This window comes from Emys orbicularis, chromosome 3 (genome assembly GCF_028017835.1).
Source record: "Emys orbicularis isolate rEmyOrb1 chromosome 3, rEmyOrb1.hap1, whole genome shotgun sequence".
Lineage (NCBI taxonomy): Eukaryota > Metazoa > Chordata > Testudines > Emydidae > Emys > Emys orbicularis.
Genome location: NC_088685.1, coordinates 71,701,219 through 71,725,429, shown reverse-complemented (window position 1 = coordinate 71,725,429; position 24,211 = coordinate 71,701,219). Strand labels below are relative to the sequence as shown.

General features: G+C 44.2%; 1 protein-coding gene across 2 annotated transcripts in view; it reads left to right on the top strand.

Annotated features, from left to right (window-relative positions):
* The window catches only part of LOC135875929 (gamma-aminobutyric acid receptor subunit rho-1), an 83,906-nt gene that overhangs the window by 10,138 nt on the left and 49,557 nt on the right, over positions 1 to 24,211 (top strand). Inside the window, exon 2 of one of the 2 annotated variants that reach the window (XM_065401012.1) lies at positions 18,556 to 18,609. The exons of the other annotated variant lie outside the window; for it this stretch is intronic. Coding sequence (XP_065257084.1) covers positions 18,556 to 18,609 — 54 coding nt within the window. The remainder of the gene's footprint in view (positions 1 to 18,555; positions 18,610 to 24,211) is intronic. 2 annotated transcript variants of the gene reach the window in all.

Genomic DNA, 24,211 nt, shown 5'->3' with positions numbered 1-24,211 from the left:
ATGTGTATATTACACCTAGCACACAGTTTACTAGCCCATGTTCTCAAGCTGACAGTACAAACTAGTATGTGTGAATCATCATCGTAAATGCACTTTTGTTTAATTGTTACTTTTACCTCTGTAACTGCTCATTTTTTATTGCTAATATGGAATGTTAATGCTTGTAAGAGGCTGCCAGTCCTGAAGACTTCAGCATTCTATTCACTAAACTGGTACCACTTGGGTAGCAGCAGCACAAGCTTCTTAGCACTGCTCTGCCAGCTCGGGTCTGTGGAACCAGCTCAAGGGGTGAAAGGGTACATAAAGGGCTCCACTCACTGCACATGCACCTCTTTGTGGCTAGGTCTAGGAATTAGCTTTTGCCCCACAGAGCAAGTGTCATTGGTTGCTCACCCTGTGCTTTCTCTCTCTTCACAACCCAAGGTGCTCCCTCTTTGTGGTGTGCCCCTCCAGCCAAGTCACAGCATACTATCCAGGATACCAAAGTCCCATTGGACAAGCTATCCAGGTGCCACCTCAGGCAGTCTTTCATTCCACTTCTAAGTCAGGTGCTGTTTCCCAGTGGCTGGTAGGAGAACCCCAGCCCATCTGCAACTCCAGGTTCCAGCCCATGGGCCTTACGACTAGCAACCCAGTTCTGCACTCAGTCTCACTCCCTGTTGCTATTTCTCCAATTCCTTCCTATCCCACTTCTCTATCCCCTGCTCTATCTCTGGGTTTGCCACCACAGCTTCCTCTACTCCCCATGGCTACTTCATCCCTCTTAGCCCCTTGCCTATACCAGGTCAGGATCCCAGGAATATTCTGCTCCCCCGTACAACTGCAGGCCCCTTCCCAGCAGTCTCCTGCTGACTTCACTTAGAATCATAGAATATCAGCGTTGGAAGGGACCTCAGGAGGTCATCTAGTCCAACCCCCTGCTCAAAGCAGGACCAATTCCCAACTAAATCATCCTAGCCAGGGCTTTGTCAAGCCTGACCTTAAAAACCTCTAAGGAAGGAGATTCCACCACCTCCCTAGGTAACCCATTCCAGTGCTCCACCACCCTCCTAGTGAAAAAGTTTTTCCTAATATCCAACCTAAACTTCCCCAACTGCAACTTGAGACCATTACTCCTTGTTCTGTCATCAGGAACCACTGAGAACAGTCTAGATCCATCCTCTTTGGAACCCCCTTTCAGGTAGTTGAAAGCAGCTATCAAATCCCCCTTCATTCTTCTCTTCTGCAGACTAAACAATCCCAGTTCCCTCAGCCTCTCCTCATAAGTCATGTGCTCCAGCCCCCTAATCACTTCTTGTCTTGATAATTCTAACCCAACTCCTTCCCCTCCCCCCCGGCTTCATTTTTGAATTAGGCTTTATCAATCCCTGGCTGCCCTCCAGGTGCAGCATATATGATTAATTGGCTCTTTCTGGCCCATATTAACCTGCTCAGGAGTTGTGGGGAGTGAACACCCGATCACAGGGGAGTTCATTCAGTCATTGGTGTTCTCATTCAGTGTTCAGCCTGGCTACCTAGATTGCCAATTAGGATAATTTATAACTGTGTTTTGAGATGTTTATACCTCTCTGTGATGTTCTGTACCTCGGGGGAACATCCAGCAACCCCATGTTCATCCTTATAAAATGATTGTGTGGGGTACCCAATGCAAAGTTTGTCATGTGTGTCTTCGGAAGGCTTGTGATGCACTGAGCATTGTTGTTATAGTGATGTTATAGGTTATAATTTCATGTATATAGTTATGAGGCTGAAAATGTGTCTTTTGCTTAAAATAAGCCCAGGCAAAAACTCTTGAAGAGCAGAGAGGTAGTTCACATCTCATCAGGGCATGTATGGGACAAACCCAGCCCAGCCTTACCGGAACAAAGGACACTGGCCTAAGCAGCAACAAAAGAATCTGTTGGACTCTTGAGTGAGTCACCCCCCTTCCCTTGGTCAGTTTGGAACTGTGATGAAGGGGGCGGGGCAAAGCCAAAAGGGAAGAAAGGACATGATAAAAGGGAGAGAGGTTTGCCATGCTCTCTCTCTCTTCCACCTCCATCTACAGACGCGACTGAAGCGCTGATCAAAGGGGAGAACCTGGCTGAAGGGCAACCAGCCAGCCTGTGGTGAGAAGCATCTAAGTTTGTAAGGACATTGAAAGTGTTAAGATCAGCTTAGAATGTGTTTTGCTTTTATTTCATTTGACCAAATCCAACTTATGTTTTGACTTACAATCACTTAAAATCTATCTTTCACAGATAATACATTTGTTTGTTTATTCTACCTGAAGCAGTGCATTTGGTTTGAAGTGCATCAGAGACTCCCCTTGGGATAACAAGCCTGGTACATATCACTTTCTTTGTTAAATTGATGAACTTATATAAGCTTGCAGTGTCCAGTGGGCATAACTGGACACTGCAAGACGGAGGTTCCTAGGGTTGTGTCTGGGACCGGAGGTATTGGCTAGTGTCATTCGGTTGTACAATCCAAGGAGTAGCTTACATGCCAGAGGCTGTGCATGAACAGCCCAGGAGTGGGAGCTCTCACAGCAGAGCATGGTAAGGCTGGCTCTTAGAGTCAAGGACTGAAGTGACCTAGCAGATCACCAGTCCAGATAACATGAGAGGGGAATGCCACACTCTCCATCAAGAACTAGGACAGTGACCGCCTGCTTGTACCATACAGGCTATTAGATGATAATTTTAAGTCATTACCAACCTGAACTGGAGATGGGTTGGTGACCTAGAGAAGCAATGCTCTGCACCTCAATATTAATCCCTGGAAACATAGTGCCCCCCTTTAATTTTTCATTTATATTTATCAAATTAAAGAGGGAAGATTGGGGTGTAAAATAATCATTTGTGCATCCAACAGCATGGAATACAAATGGAATGTTTTAATGCCAAATGAATTTTGAAATTTTAATGAAGTTTTGAATTTTTTTAAAAATGAGAAATTTTGAAGAGAGTCTCTACATTGTCTTTTTTTTTTTTTTTAAAGTGCTGTATGTTATGAAGGTTATAGTTTCCATACATATTTAGCTTTGGTTACATTGTGAAGAAACACTCATTTTCAAGTACATTAGCAATAAGCTATAGCTATGTGCAATACGAATGGGTGAAGAGAGTGCAAACAAAGGAATGCAAAAAGCTATTCTATATTTATAACTCATTTCAAGGTGCATGTACATCATTGGTACATGTTTCGTACTTGAAGCTAGGGACAGCTTAAGTAGAACAAAAGTTTGAATCACCATTGTGATATTGTGGTAAGATCTGATGATGTTGTTGCATCATGACATTGTGCTGAAATGTCATACCTTAGTATAGTATTACAATGCCACAACAAATACTTTTTACTAGTAGTAAAGGAGTATACAAGTCAGGGAGGAATATATGGTGGCAGCACAGAAGATCGTGTAATTCACCCACTATGAATAAAAGTGCCCATTTTACTACTAGATCTGTAAATGAATACTAATATGTGCAAAATGCTTGTCTCTTGTTCCTCCAGTAATTACCTTATCAAGCTTTTCAAGTCCTTGATTATATCATTTGGTATTGAGCAGTCTTGCTTTCATCTTACATTTTTAATAAGGTGTTATGCGATTAGACTATAATAGAATACCATTTATTTGAATATTTTTGGATGTTTTCTACATTTTCCAAATATATTGATTTCAATTACAACACAGTATACAAAAAGTACAGTGCTAACTTTTTATTTATTTTTGATTACAAGTATTTGCATTGTATAAAGACAAAAGAAATAGTATTTTTCAATTCACCTAATAAAAGTACTGTAATGCAATCTCTATCATGAAAGTTGAACTTACAAACGTAGAATTATGTATAAAAAACTGCATTAAAAATAAAAAATGTTAGAGCCCACAAGTCCACTCAGTCCTACTTCTTGTTCAGTCAATCACTCAGACAAACAAGTTTGTTTACATTTGCAGGAGATAATGCTGCCCTCTTCTTATTTACAATGTCACCAGAACGTGAGAACAGGTGTTTGCATGGCACTGTTGTAGCCAGCGTTCCAAGATATTTACATGCCAGATTCACTGAAGATTCATGTCCCTTCATGCTTCAGCCACCATTCCAGGGGACATGCTTCCATACGGATGACAGATTCTGCTCGATAACAATCCAAAGTAGTGCAGACTGATCTATGTTCATTTTCATTATCTGAGTCAGATGCCACCAACAGAAGGTTGATTTTCTTTTTTGGTGGTTCGGGTTCTGTAGTTTCTGCATCAAAGTGTTGCTCTTTTAAGACTTCTGAAAGCATGCTCCACACCTCACCCTCTCAGATTTTGGAAGGCACTTCACATTCTTAAACCTTGGGTCAAGTGCTATTGCTGTTTTTAGAAATCTCACATTGATACCTTCTTAGTGTTTTGTCAAATCTGCAGTGAAAGTGTTCTTAAAATATACAACATGTGGTGGGTCATCATCTGAGACTGCTATAACATAAAAGATATGGCAGAATGCAGGTAAAACAGCAGGGAACATAAAATTCTACCCCAAGGAGTTCAGTCACAAATTTAATTAATGCTTTTTTTTTTTTTTTTTTTTTTTTTTTAAATGAGCGTCATCAGCATGGAAGTATGTCCTCTGGAATGGTGGCTGAAGCATGAAGGGTCATACAAATGTTGAGCATAACTGGCACGTAAATACCTTGCAATGCTGGCTACAAAAGCGCCATGCAAATGCCTGTTCTCACTTTCTGGTGACATTGTAAATAAGAAGAGGGCAGCATTATCCCCTGTAAATGTAAACAAACTTGTTTCTCTTAGCAGTTGGCTGAACAAGTAGGACTGAGTGGACTTGTAGGCTCTGAAGTTTTACATTGTTTAACGTTTGAGTGCAGTTATGTAACAAACAAAAAAAATCTACATTTGTAAAGTTACACTTTCACAAAGATTGCACTACAGTACTTGTATGAGGTGAATTGAAAAGTACTATTTATTTTGTTTATCATTTTTACAGTGCAAATATTTGTAATTGAACTAATGTACGCTGATTTCAGTTACAACACAGAATACAATATACGAAAATGTAGAAAAACATCAAAATATTTAATAAATTTCAATTGGTATTCTATTGTTTAACAGTATGATTAAAACTGCGATTAATTGCAGTTATTTTTGAGTCAATCATGTGAGTTAACTGCGATTAATCAGCAGCCCTAATTTTTAAGCTTTCATACAGACAGCAGCCTACCTATCGTACTCTTCATTCAGCTACTCGCTTTTATCAGGACAGAATGCATCTCGCTCTGCATGTAATTAGAGATAAACACACCTCTCAGGCTATTTTTGATTCACCAAAATTATTTCAAGGCAGCAAACCTTTTATTAATGTAATTTAAATCCAGGGTTTTTCCCTCCAAAGATGATTCGATTTACAAACAAACATGTTTCTCAAACTATAAGAAAGCCTGTGCTTTGTTTAGGGGAAAAAGAAGAATTTCCAAAGTTAAGTTGGCACTCGTATACTGTGTATATATTGTATTCTTTTATTATATTTTCCCTACTCTCCTTGTATTTGTTTCTCATTCTAATTGCTCTCTTCATTTTTCACCCCATCAGATATTTGTTCCTGTCTGATTTTTAGCCTCTTATAAGAGGGATAACAACCTCAATGTTTGAGTTCTAGTTAAACTCTACAAGCCATAATGATTGAGTGTGTTCCGAAGTGGGCAAAACTGGTTTATCAGCCTGTCTTTATTTACATTATCGCATAGTGTCGGGGAGATGCTCACCAACACATTTAAAAGTATATTTTCTAAAATGCTGGAACATAACATATAACTGGTGGATGGAAAACACCAGGGGATAAGAAATACATTTACAAACTTCATCTCTTTGCCACTACCACCCCCTGTTTACTCTGATAATTTGCCAGAAATACATAGCAACACTATTTCAGCAACTACACTGTCCAAGCAGCTCTTCTGTGCCTTTAACCCTTTTCATCTTAGTTACTGAATTTACTTTTTAATGTTTCCTTCAAGTCCCAAACTTCACTTTGTCCAAAATGCAGAAATCACTTCCAGTTTTCACTTAGTAGTTTCCAAAATAAACAACAACAAAAAACCAGGAGCGCCGCCAGCTTTTCTGCTGCCCTAGGCGGTGGAAGGTCCCGCCCTGAAATGCCACCCCCCACAGAGGCGGCGGAAGGTCCCGCCGCCGAAATACCGCCGCAGTCGCTGCCCCCCAAATTGTAGCACCCTAGGCGACGTGTAGGTCGCCTAATGGGTTGCGCCTAATGGCCTGCTCTGCCACATAAATCTTTGAGATTGTCCATAGACTTACTGATGCCCCACCTTATCTCATCACTCAGCATATTGCCCTTGGGTAGTCAAATACCAAACTAGTCTGTCTTCGCTCTTTGCCATCTAAGATATGCCATGAAGCTTTGGACGCAATGCTGACCATGAGATGCAGATTACATCCTTATAGATCTGTTATCACTGGTAAATTGAGTTAGTATAAACGTTGATATTTTAAAGTGAGAAATTTAGATACTTCCAGTTCTTTAGTCATGAAACAATTTGTTTAATTGTTGATTTTTTTGGCTGCCCATATAAAGTGTGAAAAGGCTTTATCTGGCTTTTTCCCCCCAAAGTACTTCTTTGCATCTCAGTGCTATCATAATATAACTAAATCAAGTTACTTGACATTTTTATTTCAATCAATCCATCCCAGAAATTCCAAGGTCATCTGTCATATGTTGCATTGTCCAACATTGGACTCAGTGTCATCTCTCTTCTAAAAACACCCTAACATCCCATTTCCCTCCATCTCTTTAATTTTAAACTCATCAAGCAAATTAACTGTTCACACCCCTTGAATTTTTTCTCCTCCATTTTTCAGTTTAACCCCTTATAATCTATCTTTTGCTCACTTCACTGAAACTCCTCTCACAAAAAGAATAATGGTCTCATTCACCTTGAATTACTTCCTTTTGACATAGTCAATCACATGACTCCAGGAGTTGGGATCACAAAGGGTCTATATAGCCTATGGCTTAATCCAGTCCTGCCTACACCTCATCTCACTCCCACTGCTCTACTTTATTTTGTTTCTCTCCTGTCTATTTCTTTTGTATACTTTGTGCACGCCTGCCTTTGTGCCTTCTGGCCCTTCCTACCACTCATTTTGCCTAGAATAGATCCCAACAGTATGTTCCTAGTGGTCCCTCAATCCTTTCCATCTTCAAAACTGGCATTGTACTGTCTCTCAAGATTGCTCCATATTCAGATAATATGGGGATGGCAGTGGGATTTCATATAGAATTTTCTGAATCACTTCAAGTAATACAGTAGAACCTTTTCAGCTCATCCCCACTGATCCTCACACATCATTTGTATGCCGAAAAGGGCTCTCTCTCCCCCCACTTTCCAGCAGAGATTTAATAGATCACTGTACTGAGGTGAAATATTAAGACTTCATACTACAGATTACAAAGTATGACCAGAAGTAATGACAACTAAACTGTTTGCCAAATATCTAGATAAAGTACCATTACATTTTGTGTTACGTTCTCCTTGCTTTAAGTTTGTTTACAATTCAGAAATTTACAGTATCCTTGCTCATAAATGCAAATCAATGAGGTTTTATGCCACATCTTCAAAGAGTAATATTTTTTATATTGTATCTTCTGTTTCAGTCTGTGTGTGAGTGGATAAAACTAAGGGGTATAATGGCTTGTGGTCCCATGACTGCCAGTTTCCTATGCTGTACGTTTGCCCTTTCTTCCTTCCTTCAGCAACTGTATGCTTTTCTCCTTCTTAAACCATCTTACTCTGCTTTCCCTTCTCCATTCCCCAGCAACTCTAGTCCACTTTGAATCTCTGCTCAAACTTGCTGCACCAACTCCCCCTCTCCTACTAGTCTGGACAGTTTATTGACACATCAAATGGAGACTCGCAAGAGCTCACTGTCATCCTGTCCTCATAGCCCCTCCCTATTTTACCACAGTCTCTGACTCTAACATCTCCGGTCTTCTATCCACTTCAAAAATCTTTGACGTGTCCCCTCAACCTCATTCCCTCCAGCCCTACCTAGTGGCCTCTCCCCCTCCCTTATTATTGGCTTCTCTCCATTCACTGGCTCTTTTCCTCCATGTTCAAGCACTCTTTTTTTACCTCTATCCTGCAGTACTCCACCCTTCAGCTCTACATCTCTCTCCAATTGTTGCCCCAGCTCCTACTTCCCATTTACCTCCAAACTCCTTAGCCTGATGTCAACTCATACTCCCTCTTCAGCTCCCTCTTTGGCAGTCTGGCTTCTGCCCTCAGCATGTCATTGATGCTATACCCACCAAAGTCATTAACTGATGCTGAGATAACCAGAGAGGGACAGATTAGAGATTAGACAAAGAACTAGGCCCATCACCCTATCTTTAGACAGCTATGTGCTTTCCAAGCAAATTAAATCTGTGTGATGAGGGACTTTAAGGAGTTTTTAGATCTTCACCTATCTCTGGATAAGGAGGCTCTCCTCAAAGAATAATACATATTTTAATGACTTGAATATGCAAAGTATTCAGCCATTATTTATTTAGGCACCTCTTTCCCTGCTTCTCAGTCTTTTGGCTGCCTTTGGCACTATGGACCACTATCTTCTCCTCAAAAGCCAAGCCTATGCTATACCAGCAAATCCTCCTAGTATAGATGCTGCTTTACCAGCAAAGGAGTTATGTATACAGTTTGTATCAGTTCCCCAAATGATATATTGGCAAAAGGCCTTTGTTGGTGTAATGGTGTCTACACTAGGGCTTTATACTACACTTCCTACATCTACACTAGTATATTGGAAAAGCCTCCCAACTGTATACCCGACTGAGGTGATCTGGCCAAAAAGTCTGTGGTGGAGAGAATTGAATTATGGTTGCCCAAGTCAACACCCTGACCACTGGACCATCCTTGCTATTAGGAGCCAAGATTTGGGTTTAGGTGCATCATCATTCATACCAAATAACTAGAAACTAAGGTGCAAGTCTTCAAACCTGTGCCCAGCACAAGTAGCCGGGGAGATTAGCAGGCATATCCTTGACATCATCTCTCCAGGAAGTGGGGAGGCAAGTGTAAGAGGTCCCAAACAACAGGATACTCTGCCCTTCCTCAGCACTGGCATCTGAGTGCTGACACACAAGGTGGCACTGCTGGACTGAGCTCCACACTGCACAGGGGTGCTCACCCTCTTCACAACTCCTGCTAAGCCAGTCTCCTTTGCACAATGGTTCAGCTTCCCAAATGGGGTCAGGGTTTATCCTATAAAGAATGATTAGAGATACTTTCCCATTCAAAAGCAGACAAATAATCAGAGCTGGGGCATGATGAGTGGTGCTGGGACTGTACTAGAGAGCGGAGACATTGTGAGGGACAGCAGGGCTGTAGGTTGCATGCACTGTTTGGACTATGCTGAGGAATTCTGGACTATGGTTGTGGACTCTTATGTGCATGGAACTTTTGTAATAAATGAATCCCACAAGGGTTGCATTTATACTTGGAAGATGCTTTGGACTATTTCTGGGAGCTCAGAGAGAGGGAAACTGAGGCAGCTGCACAAGTTGTACTATGACCTGCCAAAGGAGGGCATTCTGGGAGTTCTGGCCTTCTTACAGGCACTTTATAGACTAGTATAATCTGGTCTCCACCAAGAGGTGCTTACATTGTAAGTATATTTAATTATTTCCTGCTGTCTGGGTAACTAGAACAGAATAATAATGAGAGCCATCATCCTTAGTACAAACCTGCAAGCCAGAAGATCCCAATTTCTAATCCTGACCCTAATCCCTCCTATGGTTTTAGGCAAATTAATCTCTGCTTCAGTCTCCTAATCTGTGAAATGGGATAACGATCCTAACTTCCCTGCCTCTCAGGCATGTTGTCTCTCTAATGAGCAAGCTAACAAACAATGAATAGTAACAAAGAACTCTAAAGGTGAAAAATGTTATGTCTTATCTTCTGTATTATATGAAAGTGTCATAAGTGGTGGTGTGAACAGTAACAGATTGGGGGAGAGGATAGGGTGAGAGATGGGGCAGTGCACTCCTCTCCTCTGACATTTTTATCAAGCTATTTTTCCTCTTTCTGAGAGTCAGTTGCTCACTACAACTCTTCTGGTACTCTGTTAGGGCTTAGCTACACTTGCAAGTTAGAGCACATTAGATCAGCCCCGGGCACCCTAACTCCTGAGGTGTCCACACTGGCAAGGTACTTAGAGTGCCTGGACTCCACAGCTGGAGCACCCCTGGTAATCCACCTCCACAAGCAGCATAGAGCTTGCTGCGCCCTGGCTGAAATGCCCCGGTGTCAGTGTGGATGACGTGTTGCATTACTGCGCTGTGATTGGCCTCTGGAAACATCCCATAATCCCTTGAAGTCAAGTGGCCACTCGGGTCGTTGTTTTGAACTCAGCTGCAGGCATGCAGATATCCCCTTTCAAATGCTCTGTTTCTGACAGCCGGCATGCTTATCTGCTCCGGGACACAAAGCAAACCATTACTGTGGAATGCTGCTGCCAAGGCAGGTGTGCGTGTGAGAGAGAGGGGTGGGAGCTGATATCAGGGTTTCCCTCTGCTGCTGTCTGAACTTACAAGACAGCATGCTGACACTCTGCCCCCCAAAACACATTGTCTCTCCCCCAACACACAAACACACTCCCTGTCATGCTCCACCCCTCCCACCCACCCCCCCATTTGAAAAGCACACTGCAGCCACTTGCACACTGGGATAGCTACCATAATGCACGGCTCTCTGTGGAATTGCAAGAGCTGCTAATGTGGCCACGCCACTGCGCTTGCAGCTGACAGTGTAAACAGACTTCTGCGCTTTCCCTGCTGCTGTCTCCGAGGGCTGGTTTAACTCCCAGCGCTCTACATCTGTAAGTGTAGCCATAGCCTTAGCATTAGGATTATGCAGCTGTAGCTGCTGGGGAGGGAGATGCATAATGTGCTGTGAAGAGAAGACCTGCAGTGCAGGCTGTCTGCTAAGGGACACTCATTAAAGCAGGGTCCAAATTGGGATAAGTGAAGAGGACATAGTTGCCTCAGTAGCTGCTGGAGTGGGGGAGGAACCCATAAAGCAAGGTCCTCCTGGGGAAGAGAGACACATACTGCAAAACCAGGTGTCAGTGAATATTGAGAGGCAGAGCAGACAGGCCATCACAAGTCAGATTGGAGTAAAATCCCATGTCTACCACTCTTTGAAAGACCTCAGGTAAGTCACTGACCCCTCTGTGCACTAGTTTTCCCTATGTAAATAGGGATGAGATTTACCCACTTCAGAAAGTGATGTATACAGGTAATGTGGTAGAACACTATGAATTACCAACTTAAAAGAATGAGTCTTTTCTTATGTTCACCTCTTGTGCTTGTGTTCCATGAATATTTGTGCTAGTCTTAGCAGGAAAAGAACTCTGAAGTTGCATTTGGCAGTACTGATTAAGAGAATTTTAAATCTACACATACAACTATTAATGGCAGAAATGTTTGTGAAATTATCCCATCAGGGAACAGGAAAAATCCCATGTGACATAACTGCCCCACCAAAAATAGCTCAGTAAACATTGGTTGCCAGTACTTGTAGAGAACTGTCTGATCAGGCCAGAGTTTTAAAAAGTCACTTTGTAACAAGCAGAGGCTAAATCTGTCAAATTGTTTGTTGCAAGTTTCATTGTCTAGTTCCACCTCACTAAACTAACTTGTTCAGATCATCAGAGAGAGATTGAGTGAGGATAGGAATTCTAACGCTACCCAACACACTAGTACTTTAGGATTTTCACTTTACACTACAGTATTTCCCTTGGGCCAAATCCTGTAATCCAGGGGTGGCCAACCTGAGCCTGAGAAGGAGCCAGAATTTATCAATGTACATTACCAAAGAGCCACAGTAATATGTCAGCAGCCTCCCATCCGCTCACCCCTCCCCCCGCTCCCAGTGCCTCCTGCTCGCCGGTAGCCCTGCCGATCAGCACCTCCCCGTGCCTCCTGCCCGCCACAATCAACTGTTTCGCAGTATACAGGAGGCTCTGGGATGGGGAGGATCAACAGTGCAGCAGGCTCAGGGGAGGGGGTGGGAAGGGGCATGAGCCTTGGGGTAAGGGGTTGAGTGGGGGCAGGGCCTGGGGTTTAGCAGTGGAAAGTTGGCACCTGTAGCTCCAGCCCCAGAGTCAGCACCTATGCAAGGAGCTGCATATTAACTTCTGAAGAGCCACATGCAGCTCCGGAGCCACAGGTTGGCCATCCCTGCTGTAATCCAAGTTACTAGACACTTAATTATCTACGCAAACATAGTGGATATGCTGGAAGTTGGAACACCTGGGTCTTATTCTTGGCTGTGCCACTGACTTTCTGCATGATGCTGCAAATAATTTAACTTCTCTGTAAGATGGAGGAAATAAGGGAAGATAACCCAGTGGGCATTTACCTTTGAAAATTACTTAGTGCCTTTCTTCCACAGATCTCAAAGTGGGAAAAATGTTATGAACCAGGTGTTAGTGGCCTACCAGTAGAGAACCTTTGCTTCTGAGATCCCACTGACCACCTTTGAGTAAATAGGTGCATTAAGTGCTCAGACATTGCTTTGTGCAGTAAAAGCAGCTTCAAAAGAGAGATCTGAGTCTCACTCCTAGAGCCACCAAAGAAAACTATATGGCCCAGAAGAGTGTGGAGTTAACAGGGTTTCACAAGTTTCAAGCTTAGGAGCTCTGAGGGTGGGCTGTCAACAGGGATAACCTGCATTTTGCTGTACATGTGGGTCCCTGGAGAGAAATACTAGCTTCTTGGGATAAGGTAGGAGGCGCCCAGTCCAAGAACTTGGAAAGAATTGTGTGGGGGCAGTTTTGATCCTACTGCTGTTCAGGGAAACAGAATGTGTATGTTGTACATACCCAGATTTAGTGCTATCAATTTCTCATCCAAATGGAAACCCATATGGTAAGGCTCTGAATGTGGGTTACTACTTGGCCAATGGGACAATACTACCACTATTATAATGGGAGTTTTGACAGTAATTCTCAAGGAAGAACTGGAGGATTTGAATGTCTCTACTTATAGAATACATTCAGTAGACAAATGCCATAGGAGAGATGGCTGAAGATTTTCACTGAAATAAGTTTCTTTGGTTTTTAAAAAAAACTTTGAAATCAGGATTTTTTTTGGGTGGGGTGGGAAGGAAGGTTGGTTTAAAGAAAACACTTCTCATTTTGAAGCTGTGGGGAAAAGCCCACATTCTTTCCGTTCCACTTCCCCCCCTCCCGAAAAAGGGGGGGAAAATGTTACTCGTGTTACTTAATTTTTAAATTAAGTGTATACTGTGTTAACACTCAGTTACAAAGATGATTTAAAAAGTGAAAGATTCTCTCAAATGAACATTATCAACATTTAACATTAAAATGTTGATAGTAAGGGGGGAGGAATAGCTCAGTGGTTTGAGCATTGGCCTGCTAAACCCAGGGTTGAGAGTTCAATCCTTGAGGGGGCCACTTGGGGATCTGGGGCAAAATCAGTACTTGGTCCTACTAGTGAAGGCAGGGGGCTGGACTCAATGACCTTTCAAGGTCCCTTCCAGTTCTAGGAGATGGGATATCTCCTATTATTATTATTATTATTATAACTCTTACTTTGAGAGCAAGTGATACAAAATAAAACTGACTTTTGCGGTCGAAAATTTTTAAACAGTGAGGGGGGCTTGGTTGTTCATCTAGAAAAAGTTGGAAAACAGCATGAAAGTGGGAGGGAGGGAAAGTAGATGTTTCCACTTTTTTTTTTTTTTTTAAACTTTCACCACGAGAACTCATTTCTGAGGGGAAATTCTTGAATGGAGATTTTTCCTGACAATTCTCTCAGAAAAGTTCCCATTTCCCACACAGTTCTAATCAGATATATAGTGCCATAAGAAACTCAAGGCAGCCCAAACTTGCTGTTTGCTATTTTCCAATGCTTTTTTGAAGCTAGATAGTGTAAAGACAGTATGTAACATACCCTATTTTGATAATGTATTGCCTTGGTTGGCATACAAGTACACTTACATAAACTGTACCTGCACTGGCAGAAACAAAAGGAGGGATTATCAAATGAAGCTGCTCAAGTGATGCATCATTTCGTTGTTCATGAAACCTGGATTTATGTGCTTAAAGGCCTGGTTGCTTGTTTTGTCTCACTAAGTATGCTAATTTAGAAGATCCTCTTTCAAAGCATGGTATTGCATAACCTGCAAAGAAGAATGAAATTGTCAAATGTTACGTACACCAGAGCATCTCCATGTCAAGCTCCCCAGAATTCATTGTGTCTTTGACTCCAGGGAATCCCTGAAATGCATAAGATTTGAAGAGAGCAGCTGGCTCAGCAGAGATAGCCACATCTGCTGAGCTACCACAGTGGGCTTGATAGGATATTAGCAAGGGTCAGAGAGCCTGCTTTAGTCAGAATAGATCTTTTTTGAGTTGGAGGGAAGGATATTGTACAAGTCTAAGTAGGACTGGCTTTCTAATTCTGATCACTCTCCAAATAGACACTTAATTCTAAACTCTTGGCTGAAAGAACAGTATTAAATATGTCATGTCTGCCTGGAAGTAACATCCACCATGAAGGCTTTGAGAGCTTGGTTCTAATACACTTCTCTTAACACCTCTAGATGGCACTGCAGGGTAGCCATGCTTTGATTTAGTAACAATATTACCCATAGTGACAGACAAGTAATAGCTTAGCAGCCTTAAAGGTAACACATTCTGTAAGGATGCATTACGCTAAAAATGGGTTGACTTTATTTTTCTCTATGCAATGTCAGGGTCAAACTCCACAGGAGGCTAATGTTAGGCAAAGACTGACCCTCTTTTGAGGGCTTAAGGGAAAACAAAGCAAGTTAGTATAGACTCAGGTCACATCCCCTTCCTGACATACAGGATGTCAGACTAGATGATCCGGTGGTCCCTTCTGACCTTAAATGCTAGGACTCTAATAAAGCTTTAAACATAAAAAACCTAACCAATATCTCCAGAGTTCTGATGCCCGGGTCTTAGAAACCCAAGGGCTCGGAGAGAAGCTTAACTCTTTTTAAGGGGAAGGAGCAAAACTAGGTGCATCTTCACCTGATGAAAATTTGGTCTGACATAATCCCAAAATCTTCTTGGTCACCATCTGTCTCAGTCAGGCCTTCGCCAGAAGCACCACTGAGATGCAGAGTGGTAACTTTAGAGCCACTGCAGGGAATACAGAGGACCTGCACACACCACGTGGTCTGTTTAGAAGATCATATATCTTAAGTACCACACAGAGCACTTTCTGTCCATGTTGAGTTCAAGAAACACCTTAGGATCTTGCAAGTGGACAGAAAGAGAACACTGTGTGACTAAACAGCCACCGAGGCTTGCCAGGTGTATTCACTCATGTTCAGAGGATGTTAAATTATAGATTTGGGTTGGTGGAGAACTGAAGGATCCTGGAAGTGGTAGAAGAGCCTGAAAGCTTTTAGGCACACAGGCCCAAATTCAGAGATGAGTCTAAGGGCTTGTCTACACACAAACTGCACCAGTTTAACTCATGGCTGGTCTAGACACAGATGTACCTGTAAATTACAAGTTCAAAAAACCCAATACAAGATTGCTCACACAGAAATACTAAATAATTTTAACATTACATCACTAGCTAAACCAGTGCAACTTCTAGGTTTAGTCCAAGCCCAAATTACTGTACTTCATAATTTACTCCAGCCTAGCAATGTCCACTTATTGAGCAACCCTCATGGCCAGGGGGTCACATTACCGGCACCCAGCCTCTATTATCCCCCTCTTGTTGGCCCCTTAAGCACTCCAGACAGTCTCTGTTGTGGCTTACAGCACCCCTTTCTGGGGCTGGTTCAACATCAAAGTTCACACAAACCTCAGAGTCCTCAATCACAAAATGAGCCAAACAATCCAATGAGCCCCCAACATAAAGTCCAAAATCTTGTTAAAAATAGTTTAAAAAAACCCTCATTCAAACTTAGCTCTGATTTTTCAGCCACACCCAGAGCTCTTTCTCTGTCACTCTGCTCCACACGAAGCAGCTAGTCCCCAGCCATCTGGTTGGAGCTTAACCCTCTAGCCATACTTCCATACTGTCTCTCAACTAGACACATGCCTGCAGCTGCCTGCTATCTTTAATTTAAGAGCACCTGATTCCCCTCAGGTGAGGCTCATCTTGTAATCAAGGCTAGCTTAGCCCCAGGCTCACTAGCTCATGGGCTACCATCCTGTTACCCAACCCCATCAGTGTGTACTGAACATGCCGAGCTGGAAATCCTGTTGACTCACACCAGCCTAACAAGGTGTAATTTACACCACTTTACACATCAATTCTTATGTTGGCCCACTGAGTGTAATGGAGTCTAACAAAGTAACTTACACACTGTGGTCTGTAAGACAAGAGTGTTTCAGGCAAATCACCTAATGCAAAGGTTACATTAGGCCATCTGAGTCTTTAGTTTCCTCCTTTTTGTGACTTCTGGCACCTCAACATGTAAATTACAGCCTAAGTCTCCCTTAGGCTCAGACTCCCCTAACACATTTACCAACATGTAACTTACACCACTTGATATCTCACTTATGAATTTGGCCCAGAAACTATCAGGCCTCTAAAGGGAAGTGAGGAAATTCTTCAGAAGCTTGGAAATAGAAAAAAGTAGTGTTGTAACCTGGTATGGCTGCCGGGAATTCAGTGAGCCTCTCCTAATCAAAAATGAGTAGGTAAGGAGACAAAAGCTTTGGATTTGGGACTGCCAGCTTGTGAAGACATGGGGAGCAAAGGGAGGGTGGAAGAGGAGAGAGAGGCATAAATGTAGACAGGGTTGGTGAAAGGGAGAAGAGCTTGTGCTTGCTATGGAAGAACAGCAGGAACCAATGCAGAGATTCAAGGAAACAGAGCAGCAAGAAAAGATGATTTTTTTAAAAAAATGTCAGGCTTTGGGAGTAGGAGGGGATTTCCATTATCATCCACTAATGTGATATGTATTAATCTTGGGCCAAGTCCTGAAAACTTTTACTCAGACAGGATGTCTGCATCTGAGCCTGCTAAACGTGGTACATAATGTGGGACAGAGACCCAAAATGAGGAATACGAAAAGCATATTCATGCAGGTAATGTAACATACTATGGGATTAATTCCTTTGGTGTAACTATCTTTCTGTAACCGTGGTTCTTTATTTCTAATGTAAATAATTTTCAACAATAACAGTGAGCAGGAAATTATGTGGAATTTGGGGACTAAAACGGGTGGTGGCCCTCAAAATGAGGTATACTTGAGTAATCTGAGTTCCACTGACATCAGTGGGAATGTTTCATGTGTATTTACAAGATCAGACCCTTAAATAACAACCAGAAAGCAGGTTGGGGTTTATAGGGATTGGGGTTTCTTCTAAACACAAATATCATTGTCATACATACCTGCTGTTTCATCTATGTACCTTACAGAGTATCTCAAGACACTGAGCAAACGTAGCATAGCACAACAAAAATGGGACATTTTAGATATAAAAAATGTCGTCCTTGTAAGGAGCATGCCACTATGAGCTGAGAGGATGTGTAACTAAACTGGCTGCCAGGTAGCTTTGCAGAGTTTCTGAACTAGGTGCAAATGAAATGCAATTCTCATTTGTCAGGAGTGGCTGAACAAGTTTACCCTAGTAGGTTGCAGTATTTTTATAATTCACTTTAGGCTGCCTGCATTCTTCCAAGACTAATTTTTTGTCTGAATAAAACTGAATGACTGCTGTATGTCCTGCTACCCTCTTTTGAATACCTAGTACTGAATGCTTTGGCACAGAAATCTCTTATTTCTCTTCCGTTAGGTGTCCTCCTGTACAGGATGACAAAATCCAGGCCAGTACAGTGGCACCCAAAGGTGCAGAAGAGAGAAAGCTGGGTAGAGGACAAAGACCCATTACACCAAATTAAGACTAACTCTACCATCCTCTCCCAAGAAAAATTCAGGGTTTTAAATAAGTTACCCTGAAATCATATAACTTCTGAGTACTGCATTATTCATAGACAATCACTGGCCAGGGTCAATAACCTCCCTATAGCCAAAGGCTGACCATGCTTCTAATTAAAGCAGAAAGGACCAGACTGCCCTATAGTAAACATAGGTCCAGAAATTATTATAGATTTCTTCTCGCAGAGCCAATGAAACCAAGTAAATTATTACAAAGGACAGTCTTGGACCCTGTGTAAAGAATGTGATCTATCCTGTCTCAATCCTCTGTCAAGCAACCTAGAAGCAATACTGACAGTAGTTTAGGAGTACTCTGCAGGTCCTCATCTCCTATGGCTATGTTGGCACTCAAGAGGAGACCAGAAGGATGGATTAAAAAAAATGCAGGTGGAAACATTTACATACTTTGTAAAGGTGGGCAAAGCAAGGACACATAGGTGCTGTAGTTCCCACCTACCCCTTGCCACTACCGCCTCCAACGCCACCTTTTTTCCTGGTATTACTCAAAGGTTAGATTTATAATGTGACAAGCTTTTTGTGATATTCTGAATGTTTAAATTCTTCCTTGTCTCTGTCCTTTTCTTACAGTCAACCGCAAAGACAGAGACGGGAAACACATGAAGAAACACACAAGCAAGGCAGGTATGCTACTAAAAACGTATTGTCCCGGTAGCCATTACATCTTGCTAGCTCTTTATATTATTGGTTGTCAGCAGCAAAATCACAATGCCTTCCTCCCAATCTGAAAGGGTCAGATTTAAGAAAAAAAATCCCAGTTAGCAAATGAACATGGGAACTCCAATGGTAAGTTCTGGTTTGATGCTCAGAGTGGTGAGGTGTTAGTCTGTTCTCTCTGCTTCTAGGGCAGGTAACCCACTGGTCAGGAGGTGGTGGTATCCTCCTTTGTGCCTAATCCACTGAAGAGGAGTCTTTTACAGCCTTCATCTACAGCAGGGGTCGGCAACCTTTCAGAAGTGGTGTGCCGAGTCTTCATTTATTCACTCTAATTTAAGGTTTCGCGTGCCGGTAACACATTTTAATGTTTTTAGAAGGTCTCTTTCTATAAGTCTATATTATATAACTAAACTATTGTATGTAAAGTAAACAAGGTTTTCAAAATGTTTAAGAAGCGTCATTTAAAATTAAATTAAAATGCTGATCTTACGCCACCAGCCTGCTCAGCTCGCTGCCAGCCTGGGGTTCTGTTCACCTAGGCCGGCAGAGGGCTGATCAGGGTCTGCGGCCGGGACCCCAGACCTGGGGGAGGGGTGTTTTAGGGGTCAGGGCAGAGGGCTGGGGGAGGGGGTTCAGGGCAGAAGGCTGGGGTGTGTGTGGCGGGGGTTCAGAGATCAGGGCAGAGGGCTGGGGGCTGTGGGGGGTGCAGGGCAGAAGGCTGGGTGGGTGTGGGGGTTTCAGGGCAGAGGGCTGGGGGGTGTGGGGGGTGCAGGGCAGAAGGCTGAGTGTGTGTGTGGGGTTCAGGGCAGAGGGATGGGGCTGTGGGGGTTCAGGGCAGAAGGCTGGGTGTGTGTTGGGGTGGGGGGGGTTCAGGGCAGAGGGGTGGGGGGTGCAGGGCAGAAGGCTGGGGTGCTCGGCTCGTGGGGGTGCTCCCAGCCCCCTGCCCTGAGCAGCTCACGGCAGGGGGCTGGAAGGGATATGCCCTGTTCCACCCCCTTCCCCCAGGCTCCGTCCCTACCTCTCTCTGCGTCCTCTACAGAGCTGTGTGCACGCTGCCGCTCTTCCCCCTCCCCCTCGCTAGGGCCATCAGCTGATTGGCGCAGGGAAGGAGAGGGGGAGGGGCAGGAAAGCACCACGCTGGGGGAAGAAGCGGGGGAGGGGGGAAGCTTGGCTGCCGCAGAACCAAGCTTCTGCCTCCTGCCCCCGCAGGGGAGAGCGGTGGGCGGTGGGGCTGAGTGGGGCTGGGGGCTGGGACCATGGCAGGGAGCTGCGTGCCATTCAGAATCGGCTCACGTGCCGTGTTTGGCATGCGTGCCGTAGGTTGCCGACCCCTGATCTACAGAATCATAGAAGATTAGGGTTGGAAGAGACCTCAGGAGGTTGTCTAATCCAACCCCCTGCTCAAAGCAGGACCAACATCAACTAAATCATCCCAGCCAGGGCTTTGTCAAGTCGGGCCTTAAACACCTCTAAGGATGGAGATTCCACCACCTCCCTAGGTAACCCATTCCAGTGCTTCACCACCCTCCTAGTGAAATAGTGTTTCCTAATATCCAACCTAGACCTCCCCCACTGCAACTTGAGATCATTGCTCCTTGTTCTGTCATCTGCCACCACTGAGAACAGCTGAACTTCATCCTCTTTGGAATCCCCCTTCAGGTAGTTGAAGGCAGCTATCAAATCACCCCCTCACTCTTCTCTTCTGCAGACTAAACAAGCCCAGTTTCCTCAGCCTCTCCTCGTAAGTCATGTGCCCCAGCCCCCTGATCATTTTTGTTACCCTCCGCTAGACTTTCTCCAATTTGTTCACAACTTTTCTGTAGTGGGGGGCCCAAAACTGGACGCAGTACTCCAGATGTTGTCTCACCAGTGCCGAATAATCACTTCCCTCGATCTGCTGGCAATGCTACTACTAATGCAGCCCAATATTCCGTTAGCCTTCTTGGCAACAAGGCACACTGCTGACTCATATCCAGCTTCTCATCCACTGTAATCCCCATGTCCTTTTCTGCAGAACTGCCGCTTAGCCAGTCGGTCCCCATCCTGTAGCGGTGCATGGGATTCTTTCATCCTAAGTGCAGGACTCTGCACTTGTCCTTGTTGAACCTCATCAGATTTCTTTTGGCCCAATCCTCCAATTTGTCTAGGTCACTCTGGACCCTATCCCTACCCTCCAGTGTATCTATCTCTCCCCACAGCTTAGTGTCATCTGCGAACTTGCTGAGGGTGCAATCCATCCCATCATCCAGATCATTAATAAAGATGCTGAACAAAACCGGCCCCAGGACTGATCCCTGGGGTACTCTGCTTGGTACCGGCTGCCAACTAGAATTCAAGCCGTTGATCACTACCCACTGAGCCCGATGAGCTAGCCAGCTTTCTATCCACCTTATAGTCCATTCATCCAGTCCATACTTTTTTAACTTGCTGACAAGAATACTGTGGGAGACCGTATCAAAAGCTTTGCTAAAATCAAGATATATCATGTCCACTGCTTTCCCCATATCCACAGAGCCAGTTATCTCATCATAGAAGGCAATCAGGTTAGTCAGGCATGACTTGCCCTTGGTGAATCCATGTTGACTGTTCCCGATCACCTTCCTCTCCTCCAAGTGCTTCAAAATGGTTTCCTTGAGGACCTGCTTCATGATTTTTCCAGGGACTGGAATGCATCTTTCTGTACCTGATCCACAGAGGATGTGAGCCTATTACATCCTCCCATTACAGAGCCTGGCTCTCTAGCTTAAGCTGGAGAGACCTGTGCTTTTTCCTCAAGAGGTCTCCTGTTCAATCCTGGGCATGTGGCTGCTTATGTGTCATGTGCCATCTTGGCAAGCACACTAGGGATTGACTAAGGACCTCCAGAGCTGAATGCATTAATCTCTACAGCTCAAGCTAAAGAGCCAGCTTCTGTATTGGGAGGATGTAACAGGCTCACATCCTCTGTGGCCCAGGTACAGAAAGATGCATAACAATCACCATCAGTGTGTTACAAACACATCTGTCCATCTCGCCCTTAACTGAGATACTGGGGAAATTCCACACCCTTACTCACCCTAGCAGCTGGGGGTCCCCATCCCTTCTAGTAACAGAATAGTATCTACAGAAGACGACTTCTGATAGTAGAAGGATCTTTAGTCCAGCAGACAAAGGCATAAAAAAGGTCCTATGGCAGGAAGCTGAAGCTAGACAAATTAAAAACTACCTAGTATTTCCATTTGGAACAGTGAGGGTAGTGAGCCATTGGAACAACTTAGCTAGGCCTGCAGTGGATTCTCCCCCACTGAACATCTTTAAATCAATAGTGATGTATTTCTAAAATATGTAGTTGAATTGGAGCACCTGTTATTGGGCTTTATGCAGAAATTAGTCAGTAAAATCTATGGCCTGTGTTATGCAGGAGATGGATGATCATAAAGTCCTTTCTGGCCTTAAAGTCAATGAATATAAAAGATGTCCAACCATCCCTTATGTCTAGCTAGGAATCCCACTCCTCGAGCCTCAGGGGAGTCTGTAGCAGTTCAGATGCCAGAACGCCCTTTGAGTTCTGCCTCGTGCTGACTTTTCTGTCCCTTATGGAAAGCTTCTCTCCTTGATCAGGACCATTACAAATATATGACTGAGATCAGTGACATGTACAGATTCAGTAGGTGGCACTAGCTTTTTTATAATGGCTGTGGTGTAGCCCTAGCTAATCAGGAAAAGGGAGCATTGTCAAGAGAACAGGGGAGAAGCTGTACCTTGAACAGAACCACATGAATCCCAGAGGGGGACCGTGAGTTCGGGAAACAAATTGGCTTCCAAGGCATCTTTTAGAAATCCAGTACGTGCACCCCCCCCCACACATACTAGCATTCTCCTCTGGGGTCTACAACTGCGCTCTCGGGTGCTGCAATATATGTGCACAGAATATATGTGGCTGGAAAATACAGTGTCTGTGTGTCCGTTATAATCTTCCACCTCAGCCTAACCTATACAGAGCCCACAGCAGCAGTCTCTGTAACAGAAGTATTGTGCAATGTCAGTCCTAGCCACTAATGCAGCAGTTGGCAAACTTGGCATCAGGAAATGTCACTCATTTCCCTCTCTTCAGTTCTGTCCTTCTGATCGTTAAGGCAATCTCCTTAGCATGGGTATTAAGCAGAGCCAGATTTAGGGTATGTCTACACTACGGGATTAATCCGAATGTAAAGAATTCAAATTTTGGAAACAGATTGTTTAAAGTCGAATGTATGCGGCCACACTAAGCACATTAATTCGGCGGTGTGCGTCCATGTACCGGGGCTAGTGTCAATTTCCGGAGCGTTGCACTGTGGGTAGTTATCCCATAGCTATCCCATAGTTCCCGCAGTCTCCCCCGCCCATTGGAATTCTGGGTTGAGATCCTAGTGCCTGATGGGGCAAAAAACATTGTCGCAGGTGGTTCTGGGTACAGCCTCACCCCTCCCTCCATGAAAGCAATGGCAGACAACCGTTTCACGCCTTTTTTCCTGGGTGAACACAGCAGACGCCATACCATGGCAAGCATGGAGCCCGCTCAGCTCAAGACAGCAGTCATGAACATTGTAAACACCTCGCGCATTATCGTGCAGTTTATGCTGAACCAGGACCAGAAAAACGAGGAAAGGAGGAGGCGGCGACGGCAGCGTGGCGACGAGAGTGATGGGGACATGGACATGGACACAGAATTCTCTCAAACCGCAGGTCCCGGCGCTTTGAAGATCATGTTGTTGATGGGGCAGGTTCTATCCGAGGAACGCCGATTCTGGGCCCGGGAAACAAGCACAGACTGGTGGGACCGCATAGTGTTGCAGGTGTGCGACGATTCCCAGTGGCTGAGAAACTTTCACATGCGTAAGGGCACTTTCATGGTACTTTGTGACTTGCTTTCCCCTGCCCTGAAGCGCCAGAATACCAGGATGAGAGCAGCCCTCACAGTTGAGAAGCGAGTGGCGATAACCCTGTGGAAGCTTGCAACGCCAGACAGCTACCGGTCAGTCGGGAATCAATTTGGAGTGGGCAAATCTACTGTGGGGGCTGCTGTCATGCAAGCAGCCAAAGCAATCATTGAGCTGCTGCTACGAAAGGTAGTGACTCTGGGAAATGTGCAGGTCATAGTGGATGGCTTTGCTGCAATGGGATTCCCTAACTGAGGTGGGGCGATAGATGGAACCCATATCCCTATCTTGGCACTGGAGCACCAGGGTACCCAGTACATAAACCTCAAGGGTTACTTTTCAATGGTGCTGCAAGCACTGGTGGATCAGAGGGGACGTTTCACCAACATCAACGTGGGCTGGCCGGGAAGGGTTCATGACGCTCGCGTCTTCAGGAACACTACTCTGTTTAAATGGCTGCAGCAAGGGACTTACTTCCCGGGCCAGAAAATAACCGTTGGGGATGTTGAAATGCCTATAGTTATCCTTGGGGACCCAGCCTACCCCTTAATGCCATGGCTCATGAAGCCATACACAGGCAGCCTGGACAGGAGTCAGGAGCTGTTCAACTACAGGCTGAGCAAGTGCAGAATGGTGGTAGAATGTGCATTTGGACATTTAAAAGATTGCTG